We start from the raw sequence: 13806 nt of genomic DNA, 5'->3' as shown, positions 1-13806 counted from the left end.
GTCATTTTCTCATAGACTTCTATACAACCAGATTTATTTATATTACCAGAGTCGCCCCCTGATGGCCATTAGAGAAAATGCAAGTTTAAAGCAATTTTGCATTGTCTTTGTTTGATAACAAAGACAATGCAACGTCTCTCTGTATGAATCAGAGCAGCAACAAGGATTCTGCTGGAGCACTAATCCCCCCTTAACAAACATGTTAGAGTTGAACATTAAATCTTACGTTGATCAATATTACTAAAAGGAAGAGGTTGGGGTGGTGGAAGAAAATTCAGCGGCAAACCCTGATGTGCACATAGCCTCTTGTACAGCCAGATACAGACTTTTGAGGCTGATACTGATATTCATATTTGTGAGTATAAAACAAATCTGAGAATGCCGATTGTCTTTTTTTATCATTACATTTTTTTTTAACATATTCAAAACAATCTTGTACTGTACTGCAATTTTTACTCGAATTTGTACAGCGATGTCTTGTTAATCATCAGCCAACACATGCACTGATACGAAATATCAGCCTATATACCAAAGATAAATGTGGCTAGCTGTAACCAAAAGTGTATAAAATCCCCCCTTGGTTTTAACGTTTAGTGGCTTATCGTAAGTATAAATGAGGTCACACAGACCAAAACAAATGGTGGGATCTGGTGGTCCCTGGCAGAATGGTCAGTCAAGTGTTTGTGGGCCAACAATAGTTGTAAAAGCAAGCAATTTTTGTCTGAAGTTGTTAAGTATTCAGTATTATTGTTGTGTGATATATCTATAAAATCTGCAACAGGGATACACCACAAACTATTATTCTTTTTTAAGGATGTGTACAGAAACAGTAATAATAAGGCTATGTGACAAGATAATAAGATTTAATAAGATGATAATTGACTCTACATGAACATAGCCCAACTGGCTGGTTACCACCTTTCTGTCCATCTCTAATGAAGGTGTGTTCAACATTGCATGTAAAAGAAAAATTACACAGTTAAGTGTATTCTATTAGTTTGTTGCTCCACAGCATTAACCATGCTATGCTCTATTTAATCTTTACATCTGTCTCCACTTTGGGGAATTAGGCTTTAACAGTCGAGCTTCGTGTTGAAGCACAACTGGACATGTATGTATTGTACGTACGGTGTGTACGTTTGAGTGCATTTTGTCAAGATCCTGGCTGAGAGGTAACAAAAGAAACATGAATTTATAACACAAAAAAAAATGTACCACGATGCCATTGAGTGTCCTCAGGCTTCCACATGCCTTGTGACAAAATTCTTTAATTTACAATCTAAGTGATATAAAATATAGCAGAAAAATAGTGGAAAAGGTCAGTAACTAATAAAAAGAAATAAAGTAACTACAAACTTACATTTTAGGGTGAAAGGGTCTCCTTAATACTTAAAAATGACAAAAACTCCAGTTAACCATGTTGCTTTGAAAGGTTGTACAACAAATACATTTGGCTTTAATTGCTAAAATAATTAGTGTCCAATTTTGAAAAATGAAGCATCCAAAGGGCAACGTGTGCATAAACCTTTGCTGTGGAAGAAGTGAAACAGACGGAAAAGTGTTTCTTTAACCGAGTCAACCCCTGCAGCTTTGGAAGCTCCTTTCCTTCATGTGTAATATCACATAATGAACTGCAAATGAGCTCTGATTTTGGAAACACAAAACAGCTGCTAATCAGTCAATGTTGGAAGAAACCTGAAAACACTTCAACACGGTAAATAAATGCTAATGATGCATCTTGCCTTTCTGTCTCCATACTACGCTAGGATAGGATAAGCTAAGATAAGCTAACATAGGATAAGATAAGATGAGATAAGATACTGGTGGGTGCAGCAGCACAATGACAAAAATAGTACAATTAAATAAAGAAAGAAATAATAAGTGGTATGAAAAACAAAAATAAGATTAAAACACTGTTGACGTGTCTGATGGTGTATGTAATGTATCTTTCCAGCTTGAACGTCTTGCTATAAAGGCCGTGGATTCAGTCCCCATGAATCAGGAAGGACTGACTTTATTTCTCCAAATAAATGAAATTTAAGATGTACACCAACACCAAAAATCTGGCCTTGTGATCTGAAATTGGTCAAGGTGCAAAGCGTGAGTCACAAAAGAATGGAAACACTAAACCTTCTTAAAAATCTGCAAAATACATAACTATGATTATCAGGGTTTATTAAAAATGTGTATTTAGAAAATTCAAGTTGCATTCACGCTTTGCTCAAATTCAAGTTTTGTGTGAAATCATTTTCATCATTTTCCACAGGTTGAGAGGTCTACTGTCACTGCCAGTGCAGTCTACAAGCATTCCACTTAATACTGGCGCTAACTGATGTGCTTTAGTATTCCACTGAATCATTTGGTAACACATATCATTAATCAAATTGTTTATCTTATTTTTGGTGACGGGTTCTACATTAGTTCAAATAAAAATTGTTTCAGAGTCGGTTTCTCTATCACCGACAGGCAACACAGAGCAGCACCGTGCATCAGCAGCACCGTGAGACAGCTGAGCAGGTATTTGCATAAACCCGGTAAAGCCAGCCACATATTGGATTTGGATGCGCGTCTATATGTGCTGTTACAGTGCCGGTACTTTGAGCGGTCAAAAACGACAAAGGAAGACTTAATTAAAGCAATCATTTGTAACATTTTAAATATCAAATGAAACCGTCAGCGAAGAAGTCCCAGTTTGATAAAACAGATGTGCGATGGATTTCTGCTCAAAATGTTCCTGACTATGACCACCAATTTACGCATTAACGATGCCCTTATTTTTAAACACACATAGATAAATAAATACATGCTTTTCTTCAGAGGTTTGCAAACATTTTCCCTGGAGTCATGTTCACAATGACCCCGTAAAATTTCAAGACATTTACTGTTGTTTTTGAGAAAATTAAAGGGACAGTTGAGTCAAATGACATTATAACATTCATAATAAAATGAGTCCTCTTCAGAATGACCCTTACTATGACAATGTCAAATTTAAATATATTTTAATGTCAAGTTTTTTTTTTCATAGAAACATTAAAGGGATAATCACCTTAAATTACATTGTAACACATCGAAAATGTCCTCATGTTTAACAGTGATATATTCGAATTTCAGAGCATTAATATAGCAGCAAACAGCTATTATCTATGTAAAGATATAGTGGAGGTGAGAATGAAGTCACTGTGTGTGTTGTAATCTGAGCTTCTCTGTGCTTTGCTTACGTAACCGGTCCACTGCTAGCACCGTTAGCTGCTGGCCGCCGGCTCAGCCATCTCCATGTTGAGAGCTGTGTTGAGGCAATCCAATCCCTCAATCATAGATATGCTTCATGTAAAATCAGACATAATGTTACTTTTTCACTCCAGGGTGAGGTTTGGTTTGATTAGTCACGTCAGCAAATTCTACCAACTTGTTGTCACCTACTACGGGTTCTGAAAGTAACTATTAATGTCATAGCCAGTTAACATGTTTCACAATTAATTAACTGTGTATGTCATCAGATTATTGGAAATGGCAGGCTATTAATGAGCAAGAGGCTAACCGCTAGCTGTGCATTCCAATACCCATACGACTATACTATTTAAGATTTAGAGTGTCCCGATACATAGTATGTCAAATGGAGGATGTTCTACAACACCCAGTCGCATTTTGCTGTATGCAAGCCGGCATGCTTTTCTGGCTATTCTGACCCACAATCCTTTGCGCAGTAGAGATAAGAGCAATTGGGTCAAAGTTTAAGGTGCCATGTTATGAGGAAAAAGTATGCTTTGTTCAATTTCAGCCGTGTGCATCCCTTTTTAAAGTCCCCTGGAAACAGTTTCCATTGTCGTGTGAGCTACTTGCGGCACATTTCTGTATTTGCAGCAGTTTCCCGTCAGAAAGATCCACGGAGGAACCAGCTGAGCAAAGACAGCAGATTAAATGGGTCAAGGATGCCCTGGGCGCTTCATCCTCCTGTGTTATTTTAACATGTTTCAATCTGGACTCTGGGAGCACACTTCATTAACGCCGCTGTCTGAAGGCCCTGGTGGGTTTGAGGGTTGCGTGTCTCCAGTGCTCACAGAGTAAGTGGGTATGTGAACCGGCCCGAAGGTTTTCTCACGCACTGGGACAACGATACATGTGCACCACACATTGGCCCAGTCAGACCACTGCGTCTTCAGATTCATTTTACACATAGTGCTGAAAACATGTGCAGGTGAAGGGTTTTAACGGGGTGGGGACTTCTTCGGTCTTTAATAATGCAGAGGCAGACATGGGATCTTTACTCTACCAAACCACTCTGAGCTCAGAGAGCTTTCTGTAAAATAGGACTGTTTGATGGAGAGTACTGATGCAGGCCAGTTTCTAGGCATGCAGTAGGTGAATTACAATAGTATGTTTTTTTGTTAGAAAGTTAAACAGCTTATAATTCCCTCTTTAATATCTATTTATATTGCTCTGAAAACATCTCCGACAAACAACTGGATTTATTCCAAAACTTAATATACATGATGACATTTGAACACATCATAATAACGTTAAAATTTACTTTCAGCCAGTACTATTTTTTTGCTGAATAGCAAAAATATTTGCTTGTTTTAATATTTGCTGAATAGCCTGAAAGCGTCACAATGATTACCAGCTGCTAACAGCTAACGTTAACTAGCACTCCTTTAACATTTTTATGATTTTAAACTTATTAAGCGTCTGGGAAAACGAGGAGTGGCAAAGGCCACCTAGTTCATGTTTTACTGTCAACGCATTTTTAAAAAGAATATTACAGCATTTATAACTTTTTAGCCCTCAAAACTATAAATAGAGCCACAGCATGGTGGGCAAAAGCAAACTGCAGTAGAATGCAACAACAGGCAGTCTCATTTTGTGACCTTGTCTTACACTGTGTACATCATGCATTTGAGGGGACATTTGTAAAGACTAGATAAGTTAACAAACTAAGTAGTGATCATGTTCTAGGAGAACCCAAGCACCAACATTACCACAAGCATGTGATGGACCAGTGATTGCACAAGCGATAACACCAGGGTCACACTGATCATGTCGTATCTAACAACCTATGTTTGATGGCTTGTGCATATTCTTACTTTGGATAAACGGCCGTCATCTTGGCAGCTGCAAAACCAGGCTTACAGGCTCCCTCGCTTAGATTGCCGTACTTGTACATCAGCTCCAGCGGCCTGTGGACATGGGGGGGATCGAGTCAAGTGATGGTCGAATATTCACACACAAATTATACACACGGCACATGTTACACAGAAATGTAAATAACAGTAGGGACAATTCAACAGTGCTGGCCCATGCACTTCGTGCCACCATTGATACGGTGCCTGAAAACAAGCAGTTTATATATAAATATAAGGTTTAAATATAGTATATAAATGGTAAAATGTATACTTACAGACTAACACCATCCAGCTTCACAAGGAACCCCTGTTGGTCATACACTAGACAAAGAGAAGTGAAGAAAATATGATTTAGGATATTATAGTTATTTGTATGACCTTGAAGTCATTCAACACATCTGTTAACTCAGTCCAGTCTGTGGTCATCTGTAGTGGGAGAATGACAGACTTCCTATTCTATTGGGTTCTATTGTCCACTTGCACTCAACTACACTGCACTCATTGGTTTAGTTAACATGGCGAACTCTCCAAACAAATGTGCAATGGAGGCCAAGTCAGTAGGGCGAAAGGTGTGGGGAAACTGATTGAGATGAGCTTCTCTGTCAATAGAAGAAAAGGAGGACCAAAACCCCACTTTGCACTACACTTGAATGGGGAGACCTGTTTCATGAGCATATGCAATCAGAAAGGGGAGGGTTGAGGGTAAGCAGTGGTCAGACCAGGTGGTAACCTCCGGTTCTGAAGAGTGAAGCCAATATGGGTATATATGGTGGTATATATTATATATGGGTACATAATATATGAGTCTTAAACTTGCATTCTCTCTAATGTCCATCAGGGGGCGACTCCTCTGATTGTATAAAAGTCTATGAGAAAATGACTCTACTTCTCTCTTGATTTATTACCTCAGTAAACATTGTAAACATGAGTTTATGGTCTCAATCTCTAGTTTCAAGTCTTCTTCAATACAGCATGATGTTCATTTAGTAAATGATGGTCCATTTAGAGTCAAACAGACCATAAAGCAGAGTATGCTTTAGGGCGGGGTTTGAAATCGGAGAAGGCAGTCATTTAGCATCCAAAGAGTTTGTGGGTGAGTCTCTGTTTGCGTGGACAACCTAGGTAAACCAAATAGCCTCGGCTACACCCGGTGTTACATTAACAAAATGAATGGAGCTGAAGTTTTGGCGAACATATTACTCTGCTAGGTATGCTGACGGTAACGGCATGCAAGACAAGTATGTCAATGTGAGTTGCCCTTAGTGTAGGCTGTAAAAACACAATATCAAATTGCTTATAGTGCAGTCAATGAATTCACTTTTTTTTTGCAAAAGTGGCAGACCTGAATCAAATGTACAGTTCCATTACATTTGGTGTCAAATGTCCTTAGCAAGGTCCTATTTGTTATTCCAAACAATTGCAAATGATTCAAAAATACCCTAACTTGATAGTAAGTGTAAGAGCCAAATTCAATGTGCTGCTAAATATTCACTTGTATTTACATGTTTAACTTTAATCACATCTGTTTCGACTTTGAATGTTACAAGGATGTCGTTATAATTTGTTATAGTAAGAAATACATGTAAGTGACAGACAACTGTCTCTTGGCGGTGTCCCTTTTGCGAAGTCACTTTAAGGACACTTTGTGACAGTTACTGACAGTTGTGAGTAATATCTGAAGCAGTATGGAGCCGCACAGTTTTCCGACCGTGTTATGAACCGTGTTATGAAAAGTGTTATATGGAACGATGTACGTGGATTAAGTTGTGGATAACCTGTGGATACTTATAGTATGTCCAAGTAATCAGCGTACTTTTAGGAAGAAAGGAAGTTGATTGACTGACTTGTACGAAGGAAATTGGATCAATAAAACACGTATTGCTTTCATCTACGAGTGGCGTCGGTGTGAGCTATGTGCTAAGGACAAGAAACACACGTCAACTTAAGGTTTACATTCTGCTAAAGATTTGGACGCTACAGTAAGTATTATGTTTTGTAATGTTCAGTACGAAACAATCTGTCTTCTCAATTCTACAGCCATGTGTGGAAACTCAAGCAGTTGAAGGCTACTTTCCATCACGTCTCATCTGATTTTGGTTTTGGTCATGCAGACGCACGTGACCTTTCAAATATCGCGTAGCAACGTTTAGCCTAAATCTTCCATATACTCGCTTAATTTCTTTATAGGGACACTTTTACAGACAAGAAATGTGAAAATAGTTATAATTTGTTTTGGTTACGGAAGAAAACAAACTCTTTCTCTGAAAAATAAATTGTGTTTCTCATTTCATCAAAAGTCCTGCAGCCCTGACACTAATAGCTGCTTTTGGGAAGAAGTACCGACAGCAGATACTGATGAACTTTGTAAAGCTTGTGCCACTAAGGTAGAGATCAGGATGTGATGCTTTTGGTGGATGTGATACATGGCCTTCGCAAAAGGGACACCGCCAAAAAACTCTAATCTGAACACTGAATGTGTGCATAGGTGAAAGCTAAATATGGACAATTCAAAATTCAATGAGCCCATTGACAGCTGTGTCCCTGGTTAGAGAAGCTATTGATCAGCTAGCCTACCTAGCTACATTCATGATAAACAGCGACTGAAAAATGCAACACACACAGGTACACCTTTGAATTTGAATTTGCTCTGCTTTGAATGATTCTGTTTGTTATTACAATGCTACTACCAATAGAGGTTACGTCTTTTCATGTAAAAGATATTTATAAATCTTATTGTACTTTCTCTGCCTTAAATAAACCCAGAGTGAAATAAAGAACTTGTTGTTTTCTATGGGGTTGTTGAAGTTCTTAGGTGTACGTGACGAATGATGCACGTCTCATTCCTCTTTTCATTCGCTTTCTTGTCGGGTGGTGAAGCTGCTCTGTAGTGTTTTCAGTTCTGGTCGTTAGGGCTCAACCTAATCAAACCGTACAGTTCACTGTGACATTCCTCTGTTTCCATTGCAATGTGCACCATGTTTGTGTATTGCCATAGCAACCGATTGCTTTTTTTGTCTGCAATATTTCTGTAGTGTCCTCGATTTCATTTGCATCTAATAAAAACGTCCGCACCATCCTGGCATGTGGTTTTGAGTGAGAAAAGTCAGAATAAACTGATTTTTGGAATCATTTCCACAATATAATTTCATAAACTGGATATGATCATATTGTCATGATGCCATGGAGGTACGGACCTTGCTCTGATTAAATGCTACACGAACGACTGGAGCTCAGCAAAAACAGGATTTTCAGTGGCTGTTAAATTCTTTAAGAACTTTGAGAAATGCAGTCTCTTCTGCAATGGCCAACAACTCCCCCTTCATTTGAATAAGGAAAGGGTCTCATTTACGTTTGTCGAGCACAGTATTCAGTTTCTCTGACCCTGAACTTTCTGCCTAATTTGACTCTTTTCCAGTCATATTCATTGATAAATACGTTTGCTAATATCAGCTTTAACTTACTCGCCGTATTTTATATGTTACACTATATTTTGTTAACAATTTATACATGTGCACATTTATAACAGTGGCCCATGTCTGCATGGTATTAAGGAACTCCTCAGAAATTCATGAAACTCAGATTGATGATGGATGTTCCATCTTTGAAAGAGGTATGGCACCTTTCAAATCAGATCGAGGACTAGCCACTGCTTCACTGTTGGATATTATATACAAGCCATAACATCTACGGCTGGTTGGAAAAGATGCATCTACAGCTGAATTGTCGGCTCATGCTTTTTTCTGGCTAACAAAAGTTTACAGACTGGGGAAAAGCTTAAGTTCACTGAATAACTAATAGTTTGGCTCTACTTTTCTAATGGAGCCCTTCTGTGAACTTTGAGTGAAGGCCTTCACCACTAGCCAGCAGTGCACAGACATCCAATTTAATGAAAATAAAAATGTAAATTCTTAATTAAGTGTATTTTCAGAGAACTTGAGTTGCAAGTAACGGACTGAAAAGAAAAAGATGTTTACTTATGGAAGAAAAGCAACAATAAAATTGAAATAAGTTGGTTCATTTCCCAGATTTTATTAAAGGATGGATGTCTGTTGCTTTTCTTCTTTGAAACAGTGTAACAGTGCAAACTGAAGCCTCTGATGAAACATCCTGTCTCTAAGTAAACCGACTGGCTCCCCCATCTGGTAGAAAAAGACATCATGTTGATGACACACTGACCAACACTACCAGGGCTACAACCAACAATTTTCATTCAGTTATTGATTTATTTGTATGATACATTTTGTGGCAAAAGTGTTTTAGAAGAATTGCGACAGATTGGGTGGATTTGGGAGCGCAAAGAGGAAACATCTGCCATCCACAACACCAAAATGATGAATACGTCAGCAAATGTTTGGTCAGGGTCTCGATTAATGCTAATGTTGCAATAAAGGATGTAAAGCCTTGTTCTCAAGACAAAAAAAAGGACTGAGGGCCGGGCAATGTACATTATGACTCTCACCGACCTAATTCTAGTCACATGGATATGTTTGATGAATTCATTTCTCACTTCCCCTTTAGAACAACACAGAATCTAACTCTACAGTCATAAATACACAGTCAGAGTCTGCTGAGTTCTTAAGGAGGCATTGTTTCACCAGCAGAAGTTAAGGTGCTGTCACACAGTCCGTACCCCCCCCCCCCCCATTGTTCATTGTTGTCAATGTAAACGGAAGATGACGTAGACGGAATGCAGGAGATGATTTTACTGTATGTACGTTCACTTAACTAAGCACCTCTTGAACAACAGCCAACAGACAGATCTATGGAGAGAAACCGTACTGGAGACAGGGACCATACCTTACAGCGCAATAAAAAAACACTCACAATAACTTGATGGTGGTGGATTTCCATTATCTGTATAATCTTGAATATTCTCACATGAGTGACTGGAAAAAGTCTTCTTCAATACAGCATGATGTTCATTTAGTAAATTATGGTCCATTTAGAGTCAAATAGACCATAAAGCAGAGTATGATTTAGGGCAGGCTACCTTGTGATTGTCAGTTTGCTACCGCTAACAGAGCTTTCCACTTCACTCCTCCGCAGTCCAACTATGGTAACTTCTTTTCACTGGTCAGAAAAATCCAAGATGGCGACGGACAAAATGCCACACTTGAGGCCTCAAAACGTCCACTTCATATATACAGTCTGTGGCCATAATCCATGATTTATTGTTCGGAATCTTGTTCAAAAGTTTATCTAATAAGATAATGTTTATTAACCGTTACTGATATAAAATGTGATGACAATGGTGATATTGCTTTGAAGTGATATTGCCCAGCCCTACTGTGGTTATTAGATTTGTTCTATACTCCTTTTTCACTTGATGTTTCTTTGTCGTTTGATGCCCGTGTGACTTGTGTCACACTTCAGGTGCAGCTGCCACTTATTAATGAAATAAACAAATAAAGGTTATACTTTATATGACATTATCTTATCAGAGAAATACTCACATGAATCATGGCCCCAGCCTCGTAAACTGATCCTCCCTGAGTAGTAGAGGAATCCCAGGGCCAGCATGGAGCACATGCCCAGGAAGAATTGGCGACTGGGTTTCATTCTCATCTCCAGCTAGCATGCATGGCCCGTCCCTCACCGGTGCCTGTTTGTGGAGGAAATAATCGTGTTAGTCCTGTGCTCATACACGGCTTTTTGTTACTTAATACAATCCCCCACGGACGCTGACTGCCTGAGACTCTGCCCCAGTCAGCAGAAGTGTCAAATTCATCCCATGTCTTCCTGTGGAGGATACTTCATTTGTAGCGATCCAGCCAGGGAGATTGGGCGGAGGCTTCGTCACGACGGGTCCACTCGGGTCCTAGTAACTGTATGCACCACTGAAGCGTGATGTGAACTGAAATGAAAGATGCCTTAAGGCCCAATGGGCTTGATACGGTTGACATCGCATCCGATACCGTGCCTCCTGATCATTTTAATGCTGAACAATGGCTCTTCTCTTATTTGATCTGAAAAGGGATGGACACTCCCACATACTCTGTCTATTAATCAATGGAGATCATCCATCCATAATGTATTGGTCCTGGAAGTGTCCACTGCATCTGTAAACAGTGCTAAAAGAGACACACTAGGAATCCTCTATGTAAAATATGATTGTTGATGTATATTTAGATAGTAGCTTAGTGTACAATTATGATATGCCACCTTAATTTGTATGTGAGTCAGTGAATTTGTATATCTGTATGTGTAAGCCATTTTGTGAGGATGGCATGGAAAGTTGATTCAAATGTTGGTAACAAGATGCCTTGAGGCAACTCCTGCATGGTCACCTTATCTTTTGGCTCTGTTTCGTACAGGAGACCCGAGTCATAAATAAGTCTAAATATCACTAAATAAAAGTGTGTTGCACAAGATGCACAGAAGATGGGAGAAATGCAAGGCCAATAGGGGCCCACAGTGCATATTTTCCCCATGCATGTTAAGGGAGGACTTTTTTGCAGCATGTTTTGCAAATATAAAACTACTGGTATCATCCTTCAACTCCAGAGCTCCTCTACTTTGTGCCAGTTCAGTTATAGCGGAGGTAGAACTGTGACTAAATTGTAATAATGAGTAATATTTTGTTATTTACCACTTCCCTGACTCAATTCCCCTTTTCTTATTATTCATACACACTCCATCTGCACTAAAAAGCAATAAAGAAATAAAAATATATCATCATATACAGTATAGAGGGATTTACTAGCAATCGTATTATCATTTATATTCATTAGTTGATTTCAATTTTTACCAAATTGCTTCATATTTTACTATCCAGTAATGTTATACAAAGTTTATTATTTTATTCTACTGGAGATGCAACATGTGACACTGTGAGTCTAATTACAGAAACAGTGTGTGTAGTATTTAGAGTAGGCTTACTCTCTGTCTCACACACACACACACACACACACACCACACACGTCACCACACCGTTTTGCTTTCTTTAACATTTCTTAACGTAAAGATGTAACGTTTCTTTATGTTTTTTCACAGTTTGTTTCTCATTGAATTTGACTTTAGAAAAACGGCAACTCAATATGCTTGGAGGCCAATTTGGTTCCACGCGAGGAGATTTATCTGCGTCCGATTTTCACGATATTTGTCGTGTAACTGTTGTGATATTTAATATTGGCAAATATAGACACAGTGAGGAAAACTTAGTAGGAATAAGGACAGCAGTGGTGAGTCAGTAGGGGGAACCAGCTTAACCACTAACGTTAGGTCACTTCATCACATTTACACTGGACGTTAAATGGAGTATTGTGAAGTGACGGGGTTTCCATATTGGAAAACAACTGACAGTGAACGCAACATTAGAGAAACGGTGTCAATAATGACGCTAACACCAAAAAAATGAAGCACGGTGATGTTATTGCAGCAAACAGCTAAGTTAGCGTTAACGCAGCTCAGAGACTATGTTCGGCTGTCGCCACAGTAATGGTCGCATTTTAGCTACGGTAATATAACGTTAGCTACGGTAATAAAGCTACGGTAATAACCACCGCTACTCCTCGGTGGGAGATGAAGAAAAACGCGCTGCCTTTTAATACACGACATGAATATGACAACATGGACTGTCAGCGGAAATTAAATAAATGTAATAACGTTGTATCAAGTAGCCAGCAGGCACGACTAGCTGGCCTCGCTAGCGAGCAAGCCATCCGCAGACTCTTACCGGACGGAGACCGTTAGTTTTCAAGTTGACCTCGAAGCCGTCAGTGCCTCCTGCCGCCGCGTTGGCCACCGACTTACCGACGTGCATCGGTCAACACTGACATTAGCGTTACGTGAAAGCATCCCGGTAGTCTTAATTAGCTCCGCATTGTATCGACTCACTTAACGGGGCACACTCCGCTCCGTTCAGGCTGCGGGCTGCAGGCTGTTCAGTGGGGGACACCGGATATGTCCAGCCCAGCGGCACGGGGTCCGGCTGTGTACGGAGAGAGCGTGACGCCAAACTTCAATTAAAAAACCCGCTATTTAACGACGCCTAGTCCATCGGGAAATGTAACGTTACACACTTGGTAGAATGGGTTATAATATTTGACGTATTTTTAATCGCAACAGGAAGGGAAACAAAACGTACTAGTAAGTGTGAAATTACATTTAGCAACTGTTTCACTCATTCCGCAGCCATTAAAGGGTGTATTTTAAGGGTTCAAACTTCAAGGATCATTAATTATCACTATACAACATAGGGGCGTTGCATAAATATTTAATATTCAATACCGTAGAGGGCGGCGGCACAGGGGACCGGTGTCAACTGTCGTTAAAAAAAAGCGATTTATTCATGTCATACTCCACTTCGTGACCTCTTTAGGTCCCAGGTTAGAAACACTTCATCTGTAATTTCGGAACCTAATGTTTTTCCTGCCTTACCAGTCACTTTATTATCAAAAAAGCTTTTATTTAACAGATAAGGCACATTTTTTGAAGTGGATGGTTGTAAGAAAATATTTCACTTCAAAGTTATTTTTTTGGTTGATGTTTGTATCCCCCACGTCTGCCTCATCACATGTATCTCTGGAAATATTGATCAGAATGTCATTAAATTTGGACGCAATGTTCACACACAGCATCCAAAAAAGCAAAGGTTTGTTCTTTTAAATTCATACAGTTAAACAAACATTAATAATAAGCAAGGGAATTAAAAATCCAAAAGCTATGTGTTTATATGTCTGTCATT

The 13806-nt window shown here is 39.2% G+C and overlaps 1 protein-coding gene across 9 annotated transcripts in view; it reads right to left on the bottom strand.

Moving 5' to 3' along the window:
• The window catches only part of st3gal3a (ST3 beta-galactoside alpha-2,3-sialyltransferase 3a), a 38803-nt gene extending 25743 nt beyond the window's left edge, over positions 1 to 13060 (bottom strand). For 5 of the 9 annotated variants that reach the window (XR_012947784.1, XM_076079327.1, XM_076079335.1 and 2 more), the window contains exons 1-4: positions 12796 to 13032; positions 10574 to 10722; positions 5396 to 5441; positions 5082 to 5174 (exon numbers count right to left, since the gene is read on the bottom strand). Coding sequence is in view for 8 of the 9 variants with exons in the window: in XM_076079327.1 (XP_075935442.1) it covers positions 5082 to 5174; positions 5396 to 5441; positions 10574 to 10685 (251 nt within the window). In the remaining variant the exon portion in view is untranslated. Of the gene's footprint in view, positions 1 to 5081; positions 5175 to 5395; positions 5442 to 10573; positions 10723 to 12795 lie in introns of all 9 variants that reach the window. The other 4 variants (XM_076079329.1, XM_076079330.1, XM_076079328.1 and 1 more) reach the window with 3 other exon arrangements.
• Positions 13061 to 13806: the final 746 nt, after the last annotated feature.

This window comes from Anarhichas minor, unplaced genomic scaffold (assembly GCF_050575085.1).
Source record: "Anarhichas minor isolate MPS153535 unplaced genomic scaffold, ASM5057508v1 ptg000071l, whole genome shotgun sequence".
Classification (NCBI taxonomy): domain Eukaryota; kingdom Metazoa; phylum Chordata; class Actinopteri; order Perciformes; family Anarhichadidae; genus Anarhichas; species Anarhichas minor.
The sequence above is the reverse complement of the archived record's forward strand: the minus strand, read 5'-3'. Positions and strand labels throughout refer to the sequence as shown.